This window comes from Agelaius phoeniceus, chromosome 2, assembly GCF_051311805.1.
Source record: "Agelaius phoeniceus isolate bAgePho1 chromosome 2, bAgePho1.hap1, whole genome shotgun sequence".
Lineage (NCBI taxonomy): Eukaryota > Metazoa > Chordata > Aves > Passeriformes > Icteridae > Agelaius > Agelaius phoeniceus.
The window spans coordinates 74,588,002-74,611,438 of NC_135266.1; the positions used below are offsets into that span (position 1 = coordinate 74,588,002).

General features: G+C 41.6%; 1 protein-coding gene across 4 annotated transcripts in view; it reads right to left on the minus strand.

Annotated features, from left to right (window-relative positions):
- Nucleotides 1-834: 834 nt before the first annotated feature.
- The window catches only part of C2H11orf87 (chromosome 2 C11orf87 homolog), a 28,004-nt gene continuing 5,401 nt past the window's right edge, over nt 835-23,437 (minus strand). Inside the window, exons 1-2 of one of the 4 annotated variants that reach the window (XM_077173921.1) lie at nt 7,400-7,528; nt 835-6,710 (exon numbers count right to left, since the gene is read on the minus strand). In XM_077173921.1, coding sequence (XP_077030036.1) covers nt 6,086-6,562 — 477 coding nt within the window. In that variant the 5' untranslated portion in view covers nt 6,563-6,710; nt 7,400-7,528 and the 3' untranslated portion in view covers nt 835-6,085. Of the gene's footprint in view, nt 6,711-7,051; nt 7,209-7,296; nt 7,315-7,399; nt 7,529-23,437 lie in introns of those variants that run through there. The other 3 variants (XM_077173922.1, XM_077173920.1, XM_054627920.2) reach the window with 3 other exon arrangements.

The window sequence follows — 23,437 nt, forward strand, 5'->3', positions numbered from 1 at the left end:
TGGAGCCTCTCGGTGTGCCTGTTGGAGCATCTTGCCCAGCCATCCGTCTCCCAGCTGCGCAGTGTGCCACTTGCATCTTGCTGCCAAGTGTAAGCACTTGAACAATCCAAGCCAGGTGATTACAGCATAAAGACTCTTCTAATTTGTATTATGCTCCAAGTATTCTTTTATGTAGATGATGCTCAATTTATTCATTTCGGGGCTGTGTATTTGCAGGATCCAACTCTGTTTAATAGATTAGTTACATTATTATATAAAGAGCTTGGAAGCCAAGAGGCTCACAATGTGAGTGACAGAGCCAGGAACAAAATTAAGGCACTCCTTTAGAATCCCAAATTCACCCCACAGCCTTCCTGCCTTTACTGTATTATAGAGCTAATATTTTCACCTTAGAACCTACTATACTGGCCCCTTGTTTACAGCACTCATAATCTCCTGGGATACCGTTTGAAAAGTTTTAACCTCTACTTGGTCACTGACTGTGTAGTAAGGAAAGGTAAAACCATAAAAGCAAAGCATGTGTTTTATGTAAGTTCTTTCTAAGATTTTAGATTAAAATTTTCTTTGATTGGAGGTGGTATGAAAAACAGAGGTCAAAGAATGACTGCGAAAGAACAAAAGCAAAAGTCTACATGATTTCATTCTGCTATACAATGTCAAAATTTTTCCTGTTTATATATCTGTATTTTGCAGTATTTGCTTTAAAGTCTTTGTCCTCTTGGAAAAGTAAGAAAATGAACATATTATATTGCTACATTTCAAGGAAGGAAACAACAAAGAAAAGTCAACTGGAACACCGGATTACATAAATAAAGGCAATCTTTACTGACAGGGTTCTGATCCAAATATTTATTTATTTCCTAACTCATACAAAATTGATGCTTGTAGAGGTATTAGGTTAAAAGGGTTGGAAAATTAATTCTTCTAATTATCCACAGAGAACATATAGTACCGATGAAGCAATGAAAACCTCTTTGACTTGAATAAGAACTACATTACACATAATTTACAGAAATAAGATCTAGTGTCATAGAGAAAATGACATTTTAGAGCAACAGGATCAGCAAGGACATCGATAGTTGTCTCTGCTGTGGCTGGAATGGGTCGCCCTTCACCCAGGTCCATCCAGTGGAAGGGGAGGCTTCCCTTCCACAATCCCACACAGGAAAGCCAACTATTTCCATTGCCAGGTATTTCACCTGTTTGCCTGCCAGTCACCTCTCTCCTCAAGGCTCGTACACCATCCAGTTCTTGCAAGATTGTAACACATTTTCTACACTAATGAGCTTGGCTGGATTCAGATCAGAGACCTACATGTAAAAGGCTAAAAACAGAAGGAGGCTCTGTTCTACTAGAAATTTATTTTGCAATCAGATGGAAAACTTCTGATCTAAAAGCTTAGGGGAAAAAATGTTGGATACCTGAAAGAGATGAGTAAGTCAATCCTGGATAAAAGTAGTACTAACTTTTAACATAAATGAAAGTGCTATTAAAGGTTTGTATATGTGTCATGCCAAATTCTACAGAGATGAGAAATGTAATGAAACAGTATCTAAGTCATTATAAATTTTGCTATTTACACGAAAGAGGAAAAAGAATATTTCCTACATAATTTGTCATGGTTCCCTTCATATCTTGCATACTTATTAAAATGTAGGGTTTCAAGTACCCATAGAAAACATATGAACGTGCAGAGAGAATAACCACAAGAAAGGAAAAAAAGCAACCAAATTCTATAACTGGATTTAAAATAATTCAGTCCTGTATAAAGAGTCAAATCCTGTTCTTTTTTCCTCCCTATATTAAAGTTGCACTCATATTCATAACAACAGAAGAAAAAAAGCACAGTTGCTTCATAACACTGGACACGGCTCTCCAGAAACAAGATAGCAATTACTCAGAAATGCTATGGAAAACATTAATCACAGAGTAACTTGCTATTTACATTAAAGATACAGCCTCTAAAATTAATTTTAAAATAAAAAAAGCTTTTTTTTTGTCATAGGACAGTTTTGTCAGTAACATGAAGTCTCTGTTCTTTGCTTTCTGTCCAGCATTTCCTTTGAGATATATATCTATAAACTTACAGATATACATCTGAGAGAGATGTATCAAAAGTTAAAACATGTCTGGATGGAGAGCCCGGCAAATTTTATCTGAAGCTACATTTGCAGTAGACAAACCCCCAAAGAAAAAAATGCCGGAATGATAGATTTGAATGAAATTACATTCCCTGTCCGTGATCCACATAGGAACTGAAGTGCCTCAGTCCACAGAAGCAGAGCTAACAGCAGCAGAGCCGGCTCCCCAGTGCCACCAGGCTGAAGCACCCAGCCCTCGTGGGAGGCAGTGGTTTCCATCCCCGTGGAGACTGCTAGGACAGGAGCAGAGCAGGGTCAGCGGCGGTGATGTGGAGAGCTGTCACCCTCCGTGCGGGCTCCAGATGGGATCCCAGTCCCTTGGCAGTCAGTGCAAGCACTCCTGCTGATGCCAGTGGGAGCTGGATGAATCCCCAGGGCAGCAGCAGGCTCTGAGGACAGGAGTGCAGCATGAGGCATCACTGATGCTCCAATGCAGTCCCATCATGTTGCTCATCAGCTCTGTTCTCACTAGGCTCTACAAAAGGAGTCACTGCTGTCGCGCTTCTTCCAGGGAACAACGGCTGAACCGGAGAGGAACTATTGAGCCCCACAGCACTTCTTATTCTTACACATGCAGGATGCTAGTGGCCAACCAGCTCCAATTCAGAACCAGGAAAATCCAGCTGCAGGATTTGCCCCCTAACAGAGCGAAGACAGTCTGTGCTTCCATCAGTCAGCACTCAGCTGCCCAGTCGTCATTGTCACTCATCAAAACCAGTGCAAATTCACAGGAAAAAGAACGTCCGCATCGAGAGGGTAAAAATCCTTCCTCGTGTTCGAGAAAGGTACAAGCATTTACCCAGCATCTCTATCAAATATCGTAGAAAAGGTTACACAAAAATATTTAAATATATGGATACAGATACATAGATATTACACTTGCATAAAATATGTATATTCAAAACCCTTTGGGCAGTTTCATATTTAGCTGAAAATGTATGCTTTAGAAATATGAACAATTTTCTACTCTTTTCTAGTTTAAGTAGGAGGGGAAAGAAGCATCAGCCTTATTAATACTGAATGCTAAGTGCAGAAGTTTAGCTGTAGCTGTAGGGTTTTGAAGCAATTGATTTGACAGAACCTCCAAGCATAAACTCTGTTTTAAAAATCCACATCTATTCCCTAGATTGCTTATTGTTTCATGAAAATGAAAACCTACGTGTCCTGCTTGTATCAGCTAGATCTCCTGAGACCGTTCAATTAAACCTCATAAGCTTGCTATACCTCAAGATAGGGCTGTGTACAGGGAATATGCATGAACCTTATTGCAGTAATTCTTTGTGATAATAGGAATTTACAACTTCTCATATCTTGTCTAATTTAACTTTAGAAATAAAAAACCTTAGATGACACCACAAGAAGCTCACAGTTCTGCAAAAATTAAAGTCAGTATGAAATTTTACTAATAGACCATATAATTTACACAGATTTACATAAATACAGAGATATTAAAATATTAAATCAAAGCTAATTAACAAAGGATAGAGTTACATGATAATATTTTAACTCTAGTCACACTTTCGCAACTACTTTCAGTGGCATGAGATTATATAAATAATACATATACCTGTATATCCATAATATATATATAAAGATATATATATCTATCTCTCCATCCTTCTTTTTTTCTTCAAAAATAGGGCAATTTTATAACTGCAATGAGATGTGACAAGCAGTACACTTCTGGGGAATTATTGCATGCCTTGAGTGCATAAGGCAGAAGGAAGAGTATCTGACTTCAGACACTAAAGAAGTGGAATCATCAACCAGAAACGCACTGGAGTGACTTGGAACATCTTATTGCTTTTATAAAACTCGAAATTATACACTGTTGGTTTGGGATGGGGTGGGGGGTGGTTTAAAGGCACAAAATAAAGGGGAAAGTAATACCTCTCTGTTTAGTGGAGATCAACAGTCAGGAAGCTCCATTAGTGCTCACTGAACACTCCTCATTGTCCTAAATCTATTCCCTGTGGTGCAATACTGTGCTGCAGTTGCATAAGGAAGTTAAACACAAAAGTTCATGCATCCTTTATTAGGGGGAAACAAAACAAAGCCAATTTCCTTGCCCAGCAACAACGAAGTAGCCATTATCAGCAAGAGCCAGCCGTAAACACCCCTCGATCAGTGGCACACATGGCAGCTCTCCACACCAACCTCAGCAGGTGGAGCGGCTCCTTGGGCTCCCTGGTACAGCTCTTCCCTACAACGATGGAGGCACGGATCCAAACTTAACAGCAATTTCCCATCACACCAGGAAAGATCAGGAAGCGAGAAAACTGGGGGACAGAAATACTGCCCTGAAATCTCTGCATTTTGGGGGTATTATAAGGGGTATTATCGAGGACTTTTGCCATTCTCTTTCCCAGTTTTAAACTGGTTAACGACATTCACCCACAGATTACAGCTCCAGACCTCCTGGTCTATGTGTCTGGGATTTTTTCAGTCAGATACCCTGGCAGACAGAGCATGTACAAGAAGAAATACAAAGGATACAGAATATTAAAAACTGTGGGCTATTACTATATCCTCAAATCACTTTAAATGATGGAACAGAAAGAAAAAAAAAAGAATAAATCCCTCGGGATCACTTTTTCTCTGCTGCAATTTTTAGATGTTAGTATGCACAGTAGAGGGCTGCCCTGCCTCTGCTACCATATCACACTATATGTTTCAAAGTTTGGATACGGCACGCTGTTAAGGCACCTTCAAGTAATGGTCATTGATTTGATCACTAAGCAAAGACGCATTTTCTGTAAACCACACTGCATCCTCCATTACACACAGTACCAGCAGCCACTCACACCCGCCAGCCAGAAACAACAAAACTCTCTCTGCTTGCTAGGGATAAACTACACCACTTCACAGCAGCCACTTCAAAAATAAATATCTGCCAGGGTTTGGGAGTGGATGTTTTCAACTGCATTATTTGTTTCCTAAGAGAGAACATATGATAAAATTAAGTGTTGTCTGTCGCTAATTGTCTACAAGATTAGGAGGGTTGAAAATACACATCAGCCTAAAAAAGTAGAAGCAAGATCTGTACTGCTGCAGGATTCCTTGCTGGGAGACAAAGCTGTAAACGCAGGCATTCAGTGCAGGGTGCCTGGTGCAGAACTGGATTGTTTCAGGACCAACAGGAGGTACAAAGACAACCTCCCCTGGGAGGGCACAGGCAAGTTTCTGCACCTTACCCCTCCCTCCCACACAGAACAGTACTGGGTTTGGGTTTCACGGGTCATGGCACGGGGAAGGGGGTGCTTTTCAAGATCAAGGGAGCTGATGGGAGAGGAAAGCTCAGGCACCACTCTATGGAGACAGCTGACTCCATCCTCCAGATAGTGAGTGGGTCACTCAGTGCAGCAGCTGGGGGCACAGGGCTGTGGGGTCAGAGGGTGCTTGCAGTTAAGCCCAACTAGGGGTGGCCATTTCTACACCAAGCAATATCCAGTTCTGGAAAGGAGGGAGAGGGGTGGGACAGGGGCATAGATCCCAGCACAAAAGGAGAGACCAGAGTGTACCATCAGTCTGCTCCAACAGAAGGGTCCCAAAGGCACCCACCAGACCTGCCTCTCCCCCCACACCCCAACCCACACCATGTAACAATGACACAGGGCACAGTGGGAATCCCAAGAGCAGTGGGAAACCCAATTATCCCTGTACTTGGGGTAATAATGTCCAGAGAAAAGGGACCCCCTACCCCTGACCCTCTTGTGCAGGTGGATGACTTGATATTGAATAGCTCTGTGCAGCTCCTTCTCCAGTAAAAAGATGCATCCTTTCCTCACACAGTCAATGAGAAACGCAATGTGATCTGTCGTGCGCTTGGATCATGGGCTTGTTCGTTCATCTGAATTAGCAATGTTTTCTTCTTCGGGGACTAGAGTAATCACTCAGATATTTACAACATCAATCAGTGCCTTCACGAGGTCTCCCCCAAACCATCATGACAAAATCACCGTCTGCAGGAGCCCCACGCCAGCTGTGTCCAAACAAGCCTGTGCTTGCTGAGAGCTGGGGGCTGCCGAGGGAGAGGAGCGCTGGATCTCCGAGTCCTGGGGGGATCTTCCCAGTCGGCTGTCTCTTCCTTGGGATGCCTCTCCCTGCACCACTGTCCCAGGGTGCTGGCTGCTGCTATTGCTGCTGCGGGCACAGTGGTCCCGTTCATACTCCTCCTGAGCCTTTTGCATTTTCCGCTTCTTCATCTTCCTCTTGTGGATGTGGAAGGTGGTGAGGGAGAGGAGGATCAGGCAGAAGATGAGGGTGACCAGGACAATTAAAACCAGGGTGGATGAGAAGGACTGAAAGAGTTGACCCACTTGCGTGATGCAGGTGCTGCTGGTATTTAAGGTGGCAGATGTCCTGTTCAGAAGACAAGGCGGCAGGGACAGCCTCAACTCTTTGGAGAGCTTGGCACTCATTGAGGAGGCTACGGAAGATGAGGATCTTCCTCTCCACTCCGAAGACGTCTAAATTTCAGTCGGTGTCGGGCTGCTGGCGGGCGCTTGCTGGAAATGCCCGGGATGCTGTCGGCTCAGCCTCTCGCTCGCTCTGAAGTGCCCGAGCAGCCTGCAAAGGGAGCCGGACACATCAGCGCCCCGAGGCACCCACCCTGCGCAGCTCCCCCGCCCCAAACCCGGCTGCGGCAGCCTGCGCCCCGCGCCCCGCTCCGAGCGGCCCCGGCTCCCTGCCGGGACGGGGCACCGCGCCGCCGCTCCGACTTCGCCAATTCCTCGGCACCGCGGGCAGCACCGCCCGGCCGCTCCCCCAACTAGTTGCCGCGGGAGAGGCAGCGAGGGAGCGGCGGCCGGGTGCCAGAGCCCCGCGCCGCGGCGGCTCCGGGCTGCCGGAGCCGAGCGGGTCCTGCCCCGCCGTGCCGGAGCCGCCGCCCGCCCCGGAGCCCCCCTTACCTGCGCGGCGAGGGAGCCGCGGGCGCTGGGGGCTGCGGCAGCGCGGAGTGAGCGCAGGAGCGGAGGCACCGCCGCTTCGGGGAGCGCCGCCCGCAGCCGCAGCCGCCCCGGCCGCTGACGTCAGGGCCCGGCCCGCCGGCCGCCGCCCCGCACGGCCCCTCACGGCGGCGGCACCGCCCGCGCCCCCGGCCCGCCGCACCCCGCGCCCCCGGCCCGCCGCCGCTGCCGCACCCCGCGCCCCTTACCGCCCGCAGCGCCCGGGGCTGCGCAACCCCCGCCCTCGCTGCTCAGCTCCGCCGCCACGCTGAGCGCGGCCCGCAGCCCCGTCCCCACACCAGCCGGACGTACCGGTGCCAGAGGCACCGACTGCAGCCAGCCCCGCCGTCCCGGCCCCAGCCACGCAGAGGCGCCGCGGCCAGAGCGCCCGCACCGAGGCACCCCGGAGCCTTCACCCCGCGGCTGCCGTGTGCCCGCCCGCCAGCCGCGCTCGCACCGCACCGCACCCGGTGCCGAGCCCCCGCCCGTACCAACACCCCGTCCCTCCGCACCAGTCCTTGCTCGGGCAGGCTGGTGTCAATCGGTGGGAGCGAAGCAGTGCCAGGGATTCCTGGTGGGAATGTGTGTGAAAACTTGCCTTACGAAGGCTAAGTGCATCGCAGGCGCTTTAGTCAAGAACAAACAGATATGAGCTGTCCATTAATGCACTTAAACCAAAAATGGGATGATTTGTAAACACAAGAAAATCTATTATTTGAGAAGTTCTTTCAGAAGTACTAACAGGGCAGAAAAAATAATTACCATTAGGATGGAGCTCTTCACATTTCCAAAAGGAACAAACTGATGTGGTAGTGTCTGGAAGCATAGGACAACAAGGGCCATTGGTTTCATGTTGTGTGCTCTAGACTAACCCCATATGCTGGAAGGAGAGCTGCTATAAAGCTCTGGTGTAAGTTACAGGACTATAAGGAGAAACAGAAGATATCCATCCTTTCTAGTGGCTAAAAAGCCTGGAGGAAAATCTGTACAGGGTAAGCTGTGACATGAGTTGGAAAAATTTTCAGTCAAGAACAAAGATACGTTAGATCTGCTGACCCTGATAGCCAAGAACCTTTCACAGGGGTGGACAGAAGCTGGCTAGCTGAGCATTTAAGCACTTTGCTGCTTCAAGGCAGATTTCTTTTGTACTGTCTTTTGTCTCTGATAAGTGAATGCACCACCAGCTTGTGAAATTTGGCCAGGCACTGTTAACTCTGTGATTGTTCTGGAGAAAGATTTACACCACACAGAATGAACTACATTGAAGACATACACAGAAGAACTACATTGGGATTATCCCAAACACTTCCAACTTAATGCTTCTGTTAGCATTCAGAAACACATAATCACATAAGCAATTATATGCAGGTGCTTTTATTAAGAGCTCTGGGTGTCAGGGGTGTTTTCCACCCAAATCTGACTCTGACCATACATTCGAGATGATCGTGTTTTTATATTCTATCGTTATATAACTTTCATGTTAATTATTAAAATTATATTGTTCTATTGTATACATAGATTTCAGCTAAGCATAGCCCCCCTTAAATTTCCAACATAGTTTCTCATGACTCTTCTTATGATTATATAATAATTATATTTAATTACTAAACAATCATCACATCTAACAATTATATCATTTATCATACTGCTTACGCAGATGCAGTGATCTGAGAAAACACAAAGCCTAACATTTTCAAAGTCTATCTTTAACATTTTCCAGGGCTCCACTATCACTTCCTCTAAAACCAGAGGAATAGGAGTTTCCATTACTCCTTCTCCTCCCCAGAATAGTACAGCTTGATGCTGGAGGGGTGCTGCACAGAGAGGAAAGACGTTCAGTCCAGTGCTGAGAGACAAGCCCTTGCCCACTGCTCCTCTCACTCAGCTCCCTCAGAGGGGTGCATAGCTGGTGCTATTGCTAAAACACCCCTCCTCATGCAGTGGGGTTGGACTCAGTGAGTGTTAAAGTCCATTCCAACCCAAATTATTATATGATTCTCTGATTCTCAGCCCAGCATTCCTTGCATTCGTGTCCAACCCCTCTCACACACACACGTCCATAACCTCACTGGCTTTCTGCCTGCACATTTTTTCTTCTTCCTTGCCTTCCTCCAACATGTGTATCTGAGGTCTGCATTAACCAGTGCTCTGTACTCGCTGCCTTAGAGGAGAAAACAACCACCACATGCTGAAACAGCACATCAATCCTCAGGCTATTCCCTCTTTCTTCCCACTATTCTTTGCAAAGCTGCAGCTGAATGGGGGGGCTGCAAAACAGGGTGAGGGGCATGGGGACCACTCATCATGGCCTGTGCCACTGGAGAACGCTTCTGATCCCACACAGAAACAACCAAGGTATAGAGCAGTAGTGCTGTGCTCCCTGACCAGGCTCCACTGAATCCTCTGGCCTAAACTGAAAGTGGGAAAAGGATAGCATTTAATCCCAGAAGCATGTGCGACTTTGTGAAGGTGCAGACTGCTGATTAGAAGTTGCTAGATGACTAGAAATAATTCATTTTAAAAACCTAAACAACACCATAAGAATGGCCTTTTGCACAGAAAACAGTATTAGGAGATATAATAAAGGTATGAGGATACCTTAGAATGTTAGCCCTGTTTATGGCAGAAATAATCAAATTGGGGATTGGATAAAGTTCAAAACCAAGAATTTACTAACTTGAGATGTGTTTATTGCAAAAGCGAATAGCTAGGACTACTTATTTATTGCACTAGAATATATAACTGTCTTCAGGTTTTACGTGTTGGGGGAGGCAACACAAAGCTACTGCAAGTTAAATTACCTTAAACAAATTAAAAATCTTTTGTGTATTAATTTTACCTGTTGTCCATTGCCTTCAATTATTGACATTTTACCTTGCTTTTAGGATTAGAAAATAGTGAAAATATGTCCTGTGTATTAGTATCATAATTATTCCAAGGTTTTTCCTAAACTGTAGAGAGTAAAAAAGGGATTCAGGGAGGGGACAGTAGTATAGACCTCAGCAAATGTTTAACTCCTTCCCTACTGTCCCAGCCCCTTCTCTGTGTGTTCATGTACAATCTTGCAATATTTCTGCTTTAGCTGAAATGAATGAAAAGCAGAGACTGTTCTTGCTCTTTCTAGCAAGTAACTTTACAATGTTTAACAAGAGAGTCAGAAGAGAAACATTGTAAACTAAAAGGGAAATAACACATACCTTGGTATTCTGGTTCACATTGGCTGTGAGCCAACCAAATGGAATACCCATGAGCAGAATACAGAAAGTTTCAGAAATCAGGGGGAAAAAAAATCTGTGTTGTTATTGTGCATTAGTCCTTTGCTCTGATTAACTATTATAATTATATTTGAATATATAAATAAAAAATATAGATGATGTGGTCATGAAAAACCCTTACTTTGTCTGGCATGAAAATAAAGGACACGATATCTTCAAGAATGCCCTCTTTCAAGAATAAATTGGTCATTAGTTATAGTGAATTCAAGCATACCATATAAACAGTATGACAGTTATGGGGATTAGGTTTCTGGCTCAAACACGATTGGCCACTGTGTGATAGAGGACATTATATTAAAGGGATAGATTTTGAATTTTACAACAAGGTTTGTACTCATTAGAACCTTGATAGCTCCCAATTTTCTCTTGATTCCCATTGTTAAGAAGCAGACAGCATACATACTTCTAAATCCCACAAATGGACTTTCATACATGAATTTTTTTAGTCTATAATTAGAAGAGTTGTTCTTGCAGGTACTAATTCCTCAATCCCTGTAGTACAAGGCCCTTTTTTCAGTAAGGCAGTTGCCTAATAAGATAACCTCTGTGAGCAGAGGCTGTTCATGTAAGTAAAGGTTTGATGGTTCAGGCCCTTGCCTATTAATGACCCTTCTTGCAAAAAAATTTATTGTCCCACCAGTGTTTAAATTTAGCACTTGATTGCATGTAGAATAATGCATGATCCCTTTTTCACCAAGATTGATGTCATCATTTGCCTGCCAGACCAAGCACTGCATGAATGCCAATAACCCTGGCAATAATCTGCTATCTCCCCATGGGATTAAGGCCATCTGTGTGGAAGTCTTCCAGGACTTTACATAGTCCCACTACAATAGGTGAAACCCAGTGATTTAAACATGGTTTGAAAACCTAGGACTGTAGATAGAATGGATTTTACCACCAAAATAAAATAATTTTTTGTTTTATATGCACTGGAGGTCAGTTAAGATCCTGCAAAGATACTAGAGGTGTCCTTCAGAGATTCTGAGCTGGAATAGCTTTACTATGGCTGACAGTTCTGCTTCCCAGGCTACCCAGCTCAGAAGCAGATATTCTTTTTCTTTCTTTCTCCCACACCTTTTAGAAGAAGGTAGTCTGGGTGATATGGACTCAGAATTTTTTCAGTTTCAGGAGTTGATTCTTTATGAAGCTTAAGGACAATTTTACATATTCATTTTCTATTCTTACTTTTGAAAAATATTCTTTTCTTGTTCTGGTAAAGAAACCTCCCACATGTGATGGTGAGAATTTAAAAAAAGAAAAAAAAAGGATGCATGTGATGCCGACTAAGGAAGGTTACTAGGCTTTTGCAGAATTCAATAGGGTGTTAAATGGTTCTAGGAGTAGAACATAGATCCAGACTATGAAGAAATAAGTAGACAACCTTGAGCTTGCCTGACCAAATACGCAGATCTAATTATAACATCAGAATTCTAAAACTGCACATGCATACATCTACTAATGCAAAGTGGATCTGAGTAAATTTATTGCAAAGGGAGGAAAGAAGGACAATATTTTAACTGTAACTATGCACTAAAAATTCACTAAAATTTACTTTATTCATTAGCCAATACATTTTAGAACAGCAGGGTCAGAGTAATGACCTTCCACATTTAATATTTTTGCTTTTCTTAATAGTTTACAGAGTTTTCAGGGAATTTGGAGGAGCAGACTTTATTTTTAAATAGAGAACATGGCTAGTGGTTGGTGAAACATCAACTAACTGTAGCAGGTCATCCCATGGGCTAAAGGCAGGACAGCCCTCACAAATGTTCATGTGATCCATCTGTAAGTGTACAGAGTGTAGAACAGCAACTCTATGAAAGGGACACTGAGGGTTACAGCCTGGCAGCTGCTGTCTGCAGCCAGAAGGCTGGGAGTGAAGGGACTTGAATTTGGGACTTTCAGCTCCAGGCAGCACGTCTCAGCCTGAGACAGGAGATTTTTCTTGTTCATTCCATGCACATAACAACCCTCCCTCTCCCCATAATATCCTGGCTTTGTTCCAGGGAGGAAATCTAAGAAAGCTGGGAAAGTGTAATGGATGACAAAGCCATTTACCTCTAGCTCTACTAGAAAAAAAAATCCATGCTCAGTCAACTCCAGCACACTGTGCTGTTCATCAGCAACACACATAGTTCAAATTTTGCCCAGGGCCTTTTTTATATATATTATTTATATTTATATTTATATTTATATTTATATTTATATTTATATTTATATTTATATTTATATTTATATTTATATTTATATGTAAAATTTTTTTTTTTGTCAACTACTGTGTGATGAAGGAAGTTAGCAGCACTCATTATTATTCTGCTCTGCTGTTATCATCTCCTGGACCCTGAACATCCAAGGGATCTTGGTTTTATCCCCACTTTTCCACTATTGCAACAGTAAAAGAAATCTTGATACCAGCTGCTGGAATGCATTTTTCTTGCATTGTTGCACAGCTGAAAGTCTTTGGATAGCCTTGTTCTTTCAATTTTTCTGTCACCTTGCTTGTAGCCAGGATTTTAACCACTTCTCTAACAGAATTTTGAATTAAGTTTAGAAATTTTATTTAAAAATAAAATTAATTTTTACTAGCTTTGTAGCACTTCAGCTTTTTTTTTCTGAGGCTGTAGTTTGAGATGGGGAGTGAGAATATTAATTTTTTAATTAGAGTTTTTAATTAGAGTATCATCCCAAAACTTCATAAGCACAAAATTTCTTCATGCCCATACCTTCTAAACCAGGACCAGAAATGTGAAGGTCCTATTCTATGAGGTGCTGTGCCCTGTAGTCAAATCCAGCCCAGGATACAAGCACCTGCTAATGGGAAGGGTAAAATTAAGTACATCGTTATTAACTGCCTGTTGGATTGGATGGAGCACCTTGCAGCAGCAGCCCCTCACAGGTGCTTCTTTCCCTCCTTCCCAAAAACTCATGTGGCAAACAGAGCTGCCCAAGATGCAAATGCCTCTCCTATTGCAAGAGCCCTCCATCCTCTGAGCTGCATGATCACCTTGTGAAACAGAAAAGGCTCTGACACAGTGATGAGCTCAAGGTTTTCCCTCCATTGTTCCTAGCATTTAGCTGCTATCATGGACAATGTGCTTGTGAATAATCCTTTTGTACAAAAATAGCATTGTTTCAGAAGTGCTTATTTTACCAGTGGTAATCAGCAAGAAAGCAGTTGTTTACTGAGATTTCATTTTAAACTTGCTTCCTTCACCACTGTGTTTATTAGACTCTGCTGGAGAACCATGTAATCTTTTATTACTGGGCTCTTCGGTTTTCTCTCTGTATCTTTCTGCTAAGTTTTATTATACTCTTTGCCATGTCAAGTCTGAAATTAGACTGAAAACACATTGGGAAAGCAACTGATTTTAATCAAGAGGTGCTCTGAGAGAACATAAAACTCTCTCCAAAATAAAATAAAACCAACTGGAGCATCTGGAAATAAGGAGAAAATATCAATGCAATAAACACTCAACAAAGTTGGCCAGTTTTTTTAAAGCTCTACAGGAACATGTTTGGATGTAGTAATGTCCTTGCATGATAGCAGGAGGCTGATTAGCTGTTTTGTACTCCAAGAAAGTATTGATACCATAACTTTTCTTTGTGTGCTTAGGTAAGACTACGCCAAGGAATCCTGTTTCCTACTTCTTCTGGCCTTCACACTTCAGCAGTTAAAATTAGGTCTCTAAATAATTGCTATGATACAAATATTTTTCCTTGCCTTGAGGAGCCCAGGACCACAGCCTAGCTAATCTACTTCTCACCACCTTTGTGGGTCACGCTGGAGAAACATCAGTGTAAAAAGGAAAAGCTTGGAAAGCAAAGGGAAAACTGAGTTGACAGATCAGGGAAGGCTGAATTTACAGGCTGGGGGAAATCTGGCAAAAATTAACCTTTTTATAGTAGAATGCATTTTGTAGAACTGAGAAGTGCAGGTGGAACATAGGAGGTACAGCATAGAAGTGACAATCATAAATATCTATTATTTGAGGAGCAACATATAACAGTTTGAAGAGAGATTTCAAGAAACTGAAATTGCATAACTGAAAATGGTACAACATAAAAATATCATTTGTCATTTCAGTCACAGGCCTATGCAGACATAGTGCTATATGTGGTTTCAGCTGCTCTAGTTAGAGAAATATGTAATAATTCTTATAAGAATACACATTTAAAAATTCCATAAACTGTGATAGCATGAAAAAACAGAGAAATGTTAGAGTACTTCTCAGGTAGGCAGGTATCATCTGCCACTTTCAATCCTATGTCTGTCATTTTTATGCCACAAGTTTGAGGAAGAGAAGGACATGAGGGGAAAAGAAGGGAAGGTTCGGGAAGGGAAGGGAAGGGATAGGCTTTAACTTGTCTAATAAAGTGATTGGGAGACATGGAGATCTGGTTTATGAGCAAATGAATAGGTCATTAAAGAAGAATGAATTAAAGATCAGAGCGTAAAGTGCCGGCATGGTGCAGAACAAATGCAGGGAATTGTAACCTTGTTACTACAGAAAACTATGAAACAAATTGCACAACTAGTTTCTCTTCTCCATAGTTGTCAGGTATATAAAGACTGTGTACATGACTGCTGCATCCACAAAATACAGCATTCAAATCACCTTGAATGAGATCCTATTTGTTGAAACCAAGAAGCACTTTTTGTTCTATAATTGGGGCAAGTAGAAGGGAGCAAAGAGGGCTTTCTACTTTTATTTGAGGGATCTATTCCCTTTAAGGCAGTATGTATTTCTATGATAATTCACCAAAACCAAGTTTTGCACCTGTAGGCAAGCAGACCACTGATAGAGGACAAGACTTTTACAGTGTAGTTAAAGGAATGACAAAGATATCCCGTTATTTAAAAGAAGAAGGTGGATGAAAAGGAGAAGAATAATGAACAAGGAAGAAAAAAGGCAATCCACTATTTCTAAACAATCATGTTGTAATATTGAGCGTCTTACACTTCTCTTATGGGAGGACCATGCTTTCACTTCTCGGGGCATCTTCAGTTTCTCACAGGACTGCACCTTGTGGTCTTCTGAGTAACCACTCATGAAAATATTTATTTTTTTATTCTCTTTCTTATGACATTTGATGACAGAGAAACAAAGGAGTGGGGTGCTGTCAGTGGGATGTTTTGAAGCTAGGCTATTGTTTGAGCCAATGCAATGATTAGATTGCCTTTCCAGATTAAAACAGTCCTGGAAAATGAGAAAATAAGGTTAACTGTCTAGTTTCAACTGAACACATTTGTGTATTTTATACCAACTAAAATGTTCTGACTAAAAAAAAAATAGACAAGTGGCTTTAACTTAATTTAGTAATTGCATATGGTATTTTCACATTAAAAGAAAAGACTAATTAATAACAACTGTCGTTTAAAACACAGCTACTTTACAAAAGTACATTTCTCCATAGATTTCCATCATGGTTTTTACTATGACTAGATTAGGACACAACATCAATACCTAAATACTTCATTGCTCAATAGACTAAGCTTCATTTGAGCTGTTCCAGTCTATTATTCAAATTGTATAATATTAAAACATATTGATAGGTATTTAATTGGAAGATGACAGCATCTCTTCTTAGCTACTTAAACCGAGACCAACAGCTGAAAAATATCAGCATGAAAGCCATACAAACAAAAATCTTTGCTGAGACCTTACACTGAACAAAATCACTTCAACCCACAAATAACAATCATGTTAGTGAGTAATTAAAGCAAGGGACAAAGTCAGGACTACAATATTCTATTCCCAATTCAGCTACTGACTCACAGTGTGATTTTGCTCATTTACCACCTATAAAATGGAAGATGAGATGATGATAATGACAGGGATAATAATGCCTACATAAAAGAAGTGCTAGGAGTCTTAATGCTTCAAAAGAGTTTTGAGATAGGGCTGCTATATAAACAGAGATTATAATTAACAAGGGACTGCAAGCTTGCACAATTGGTACGTTCTTTGGGCTTTCAGAAGCAAAGATAGGTGAACTCTGTATATCTCAGTCCACTATTGTAAGAGCTTATTTGGGAAATTATGTTTCACAGCTGCCATTACACTGTACTGGAGCCAAGCTTTTAAGAGGTCCTAACTATTTGCCAGTCATTAACACAAGAAACTTTAAAGGCAGTTCAAAATAATCTCATCACTGTGACTACTGGCTCCAGCTTGTCTTATTGTATTCTCTTCTTAGCAGAGATGTGTTACAATGCATTTGTATGAAAGACAGGAGAACATGAGCACATGAACCTGGAGAAGAGGTTCAGTGCCTTAGTGAATGCTGAGCACCTGAGGCATAGGTGAGCTTGGAGATTTTCTTATACTATAAATCCATGCCACCAAAGTCTCTGAAAATGGTCAAACACAACCCCAACAATCATTTTCCTGATCAGTTCAGACATCTGCTCTGAGCACAATGATATTCTTCTGTTGTTGAAAGCCTTTGAAAATAATGGGTTGCATTAGAACAGAAACCTAGTAAAAATATGAAAAAGAAACTTTGGAAAGGTGAAGTCTCCCTTGCTGAAAGGCAAATCAAACAGTAGCTTTGGAAGGATAATATACTCAACAAAAGTTATAATAATAATGAGAAGCAGATGTATAGATTATAGAACTTTGTAGAGCACAGCACAGTATCACTCTGTAAAAAAGTCAAAGGCATCTGCAAAGGTACATTGGCCTCTTTTTCTTATATAATCAATTAGATGTTTTTAACAAACTAAATCAGCTAAGAAAAAGAACAGTCTGTAAGTAATCTTTGTGTGCAAAAAAATTTTTAGTGCAGAGGAGCAGCAAAAACGTCTTTTAATAGCTTGTTTTGTAGGAAAAAAATTGTACAGGACTAGATTTGTGTAAGACTGGCAGACTGCAGGAACATGAAGAGATAATAAAGGAGTATTGTAGGTAGACATTTTTCTGAAAGATATTCCATAACATTACCAATCCATTTCTATTTCACCCCAAAAAATGAAAATCTCTCAGACCTTCATGAAATTAAAAATCTTCTAAGTAAAGGCTATAAGAAAATGGTTTGATTCTTCTCAGCTAGTAATGTTTTATTATCAATAATTAGGTTGCAATGTTAGAAGTCCCCATCGAGTCAATGTCCTGATACTGAGGCATTAAAGAGGGATCATACTTTACAAGACCACAATTTGATTAAAGGTAACAACAAGGTAAAGTAATTTAGCTGAGGCCACAGAAAGAGTCAGTGGCAGAAGAAAAGCAGCCCCTGGACTGCAACATTTGCAATGTACATATGGAGCATAAAGACAATGCTTCCAGCATAAATTGGTAGGCCACTGCAAACCTGAAGAACTTAAAAAGCTGTAAATATCTTTCATCCAATCTAGCTGCCCTGCCATGTTAGCTTTCATTGCCCCACTTATCTCTGTTTGGCCGGGTCTCTGGAGCTGCATCCTCCTTATTTTATATCTCCATTTTGTTATTTACCATTTTGGAGTTGAAGAACAGTTAGCTAGTGGCAGGAATAACCACAGGGAAAACCCAAGAAAACTTATGGGGAAGAAAGAACAGGATGGGCACAAAGCATGTCACTTAGTGTTTCAAGATTTCTTACTGCTGAAAGAGTTCATTTTGTGACAAAAAGTCCAAAAAATGCTCACATTTCTGTGGAAGCAGAAAAACATAGAATGCTGCAGTTTTCCTCTAAAAAAAGATTGAATAAATGATCATGTGTTACTGAGTATGAAAGATTGGGATGAAATTCATGAAGATTCTCTTCTGTAGCTGCCTTTTAGTCTTTTCTGAACATCTATCTGAAACGCTCAGCACCATTCTCAGCAATAGCCTAGATACTGCTTGTGTGAGGGTTGTTTTTCTGTCCTTAATTGAGCAGAAAGTATGGTGCATCTCTGATTTGTTAGTCACATTACTGGGGAGCAGGATCTTGGGAGAGATTTCTGAGGACAGCAAGTGGGATAAACCCAGACAGAACTGACACAAAACATGAAATGTAAAACACAAAACTTCTGTGGATGGAAAAGAGCCATTTGTGCTGTTGTACTAAACACAATGTTAGCCAGGATTTTTGCCCATGGAACACTGAGAGGACCTCAAATCCACATTGATAAGAGCTACAATTCCTTTATTTACAATGAGGGTTCACATCATTTGCCCCTCAGAACCCCTTTGAACACTTTTGAAACACTTTTGTTTCTCTACATTAAAATAACTTTGATGGCCATTGCTTGCAATAAGAAGGAAATTGTTTCTTTTCTTTCAGAGATGTTCCAAAACCACAAAGAAGAGCTGCAATGAAGGCTTTAGAGACTGTGGTTAGGCTGTGTCCAATGCTTGTTTCATGCTGTATTGATCCTGGCACTGCTCTTCTCAGCTTAGAAAGTGGTAGATTTCCTATTTTTCAGCCTCATTTTGCCATGACCCTCCTGAGGAAAGCCTTAGTAGGAGGCACAGAAGTGTGTGTCAATGGAGAGTGTTCATTTGTGAGGGTGGCTGGGCAGCATACAAATGAGCAATATTTTATGATATTTTATATATTTTACTTTAAATATTTATAACATTTTAATTAAAAAGTCAATATTTTATTTTTAAAAGCCTTACAGAAGATTCACTGCCTCTTCTTTCTATCCAGACCAGGGCTCTCCTTTGCCTTACCACAGCTCAGTCATTAATACCTGTCTTGCTTTAAGCTTCATTCACTTTCTCTATATTTGTTTTCTTCAAGATTCATTCACATTCTTCCTAGCATCCTCAGCAGGCAGCTGGCCTGGTTCCATCCTCTTTTTCAGTGTCAGTATCCCCAGGAGTTTCCATGCCCTCTGTGATCCCAAGTCCCTGTAATGTGGATGGGCGAGCTTTGTAGGCTGGATGTGTCATGTGTCCATCACTGGATCTCACACACACTTCAGTGGTAATCTCTCCATTCTGGAAACTTTGTATCTGAAGCCTAGGACACACTTCTCCAGATTTATAGAGGAATAAGATCTGTGGTTTCAAGACAGTGGAGTCAGGAGGTGGGGAACACGATTCATGTAAGTGGCATATATGCACTCAAGAGAATTTCTACAGCTGAACAATGCATATATGGTATTTTATATATGGTTTGGTGTAGGTGAAAAATGTCCTAAAGTTCAAGAAGAAGCACTGAAAGCATTAACTACACAATTTCAGATTCCCATGGTGGCTGGCTGAAATACATTCTTGGCTTCTTGTCGGGTATCAATGCCAGCTGCTTGGGGGGCTGCTGAGCCTCCAGTGCTGCTCTTGCACTTTTAATTACCATTGCCACCATGGAAAAACTGTTTGGCATACTACTGCATAAGTGACTAAGGACTCCAAGAGTGTTCACACATTTATTCTTCAAATTTAGCAACTTTCTTTATTGTGTGAAAACTAAAGCATTTCTCCTCTTTTTAGCTCTTTGCAAATGTGTCCTGGGGATCTATTCTGGCCTGGGCTTTCTTCCCTCAGTGACCCTCTCTGGCTTCTGAGTCATTGCCCTGCAACAATATCAAGATTTCAAATGAGCAAATGAGCACAGTTCTCACCACCATATTCTGGTTTCTCCATCTTTGGTTTGCACTGCCTGTTCATCTCTCATATCCTACACATAAGGCAGATTTCTCAGCATCTTCAACTTACTTCCTTTATGGATGGCATTTCTCAGGTTGTCAGTTCCACATCGTCTCCAAATCTGCACATCTTGTTCTACATTTCCTTCTGTAGGATAACCGCTACCTCCTATATATAGCAGAAACAGAACAGCTCAACATATTGCCACTCGTCACTCTTATCCCACTGTCTCTCTTTACCCCTCTGTCCCATTTGCCATCTCTGGTTTCTGTTAGCAAACCAACTGAGCATTTCATCACCACCAGTGTTCCTTCGTTAACCTTACAGATTACTCTCTCAGTGGGCACTGAAAGCTATCCAGAAGTCCTTGTGAAGGATGCCCACACATTCACCCTGTTTCATTCCCATTTTCTTCACTTGGGTAAGATGAGCCAACATGGCCAAGTTTGAACTTCTTTTTTTCTGCCTGTGCTGAAAGTCTCTAACTAAACTATGCCTGTCCAAGTGTTCAATATTTGCCCTCACCAGCTTTGCTGAGTCTTAGAACAAAAGCCAGAAAAAGGTTGTGTAGTTACCATTTCTTTTGATTTTTTTTTTTTTTTTAATTTTAGAGGCCAAAGTAGACATCTGTTCTCTAAGTGCAATAGGCTCAATCTTCAGCTGGCATCAGATCAATAGAGCTACACAGTTTTTAGCCCAGCAGGAGTTCTCTGTGTCTTCAGCTTCTAGTACACCTATCACTGCATAATCTGAGATCTGTGAGCAGTTCATGTCACTTTAACAGGTACCACTTGTTACTGAGCACACACATGCTCACGGCTGAGCTGAAATCCAACAGGCACCAGCTTCAGTTCTGTGAAGGTGGTTTAAGTTAACACATTTTTCTCTTACAGCCAGGAAGGGCTAAGAGCATGCACCCACACACATAGAAAGCCTCAGCATATGAATGGTTATTTATTAAGTGGCAGGACCCAATCACTTTCACTTAGTGCTTATAATTTAGAAACAACTATTCTGTCTCTTCTATTTCCATTGGGAAGTTTAAGGTATGTACCAAAGTGCCCTCTTGGAGGTTTCTTTGACTCTGGCTGTGTTTCTAATCCTTCAGACTTTTACTACCCCAGGCTTCTTGAAGCACACATAGCAGACAGCATAAATCTTCTGTTCTGCTTTGTTTTAAATATGCTGCTCTCATAGTGCTTTCTCAGTAAAACTTTCTACTTTTGGGTACTGGAAGATACAAATGAACACCTCTCTCTGAAGTGTCAATGTCTATGCTTTACTGTGTTGCCAAGATGACAGGAACAGGACAGGTTTGTTTCCTTTTCTGTCAGAGATTCCACAGGCAATTGTCTATAGTGGAACTGCAGAACACACCCACTGTGTGTCCATAAACACATCTACTTAGATTATGTGGTTTTGCTTATTGTAGGTGAGTACTTTGTCCCAGTAAGAGAGAACAGGACAGCACAGGAGCCCTCTTTCTCTGCACCTGCTCCCCCAGCAAGTCTGGAGGAAACTGCTTGGGAAACATTTTGAGTGAACTCATTTTGGATGCCCAGAGAATGTACTGGAAACAGGATCCTCTCCATGATGGAGAGGCAAATCAGACCATACCCCACGGCAGAGTGAGGCAGGGGGAAACTTTTTTTTGGCCATTCAAAGTCTGACCTTGCTGGAGACAAACTTAGTTTGATGCCTCTCAGTGTGAGACCTGTCCACTCAGAGCAGAGCCTGAGCACCACCTCCAGACAGAGCAGAGGGACAAATGGTTGAACAAGCACCAGCTCTGCTCAGATCTGCATTTCCAGCAAGCTTAAGCTGTGGAGCACTTCCTGTACACCCTGTTACAGGATTTTCACCTTCCTTGTTCTGCTAGTAATGTTAACTCACCTGGTTAACTCTTGTCGATATTCTGATAGTAATTTTACCAGAAACCTTTCGTCCTTGTTCTAGTCATCAGCTAGGAAAAAAATCTCTATTAGATTCCGAGGTTTGATGGGATTTATTAGGAAATACAATCATGTCAGGAGACCACGCTACCTTTTTTTCCCTAAAGAATTTTGGGATCTTCCCCTACACATGTACACATGTGATCTCACTTATCCACATTTAAATCAACTTCTGGAGGCTCTGTATTAACTCACAGTCCTCTAGCTGTTTTCTTAATTGTCTGAATCAGTGTCCATATTTGTGGAGCCTGAAATATTTTTACCACTTTTGTTTTCACTTCTGAATATAATTTGGAAGTTATTTCCAAATGTTTCTTTTATAAGCTGTTCTTATACCCTCATCTTAAAACATATCCTGTTTTATGCATTCTTGTTTATAACCTCTTTGGAAGCTGAAACTTCAATATATTTGCTGTATGTATTTCTTTCTGATGGTAAAATACATATTGTTTTATGATGCTAGGATTACTGACATCTGTTGGGCTCTAAGCAACTTAGCAAGATCAAAGGAAGAATCAGATTCTTATTTGCACAACAAGTACAGCCAGGGCTGTAGCAGTTAATGCTAACAACATTAGCAGTATCTTAAATGTCATATCTTAAAACGATCTAGCTTTCCGAGATTAGAATGATATCAAAAGTGTGGGACATATAATCTGCCCACTGATAGCACTGATGTCTGAATCACATCTTCCTAGCTTTTGTGAGGATCCATCTAGTTTTTTCTCTGGAGAAAATAATACATGCAAAAACACAGAAGCAGGGTGAGCACTTCTGCTCTGGTTGCATTTGGCCCTCTACTCTGCAGCACAATCCACTTAGCTGCAAGTGGACAAATAGGAGCCAGAAAAAACTCCCCAGCAAACTTTCAGACTGAGGCAGGATCTGGGTATGACTCTGTATTTCACCTGTAAGATTATTTTGCAAGGGTGTTTGTGGTTAATATGCACTACGGTAGCAAAGAGAGTTTATTTCTGATTTGGAAGGAGCCCTTAGAACTGCCAATTGATAATGCAAAGAAAATGTTATAGCCAGTTAGTTAACTTCCTCCAACCTTCATTTCAAGGCAGGGGAACATATCTGTGTTTGATCAGCCAAAAATTACACACCCTGAGCTCAGATTCTGCTTTGATCTTCCTTTGATCATACACTTCCCAGGAAAAGGGAACTTGCTTGCATTTAGGGTTTGACTGCAGAACAAGGAAGCAGACACAATGAACAGGAGGCAGACAACACATTGTATTGATTCCAATTAGTAAGTAGTTCAGTTCAGATAAATATAAATATGTATTTATAAATGTGTGTATATATACATGTGTATACATATACACATACATATAAGTGGAAATAACATATTTGAAAGACCATGGACACAAAAAAGGGATATTTTCTAATATTTTTGAAATCCAGTGTTCTACTGTGCTTTGGTTTACAGTCAGTGGTATATTTAGAGAACATTGTTGCAGTGGTATTGGAGTTAGATCCCAATATTGCCAGATGGGACATGCCTGGGCTCATCTGACCCTTGCTGCTTGACCAAGGGCAGCAGCTGTGGTGGTC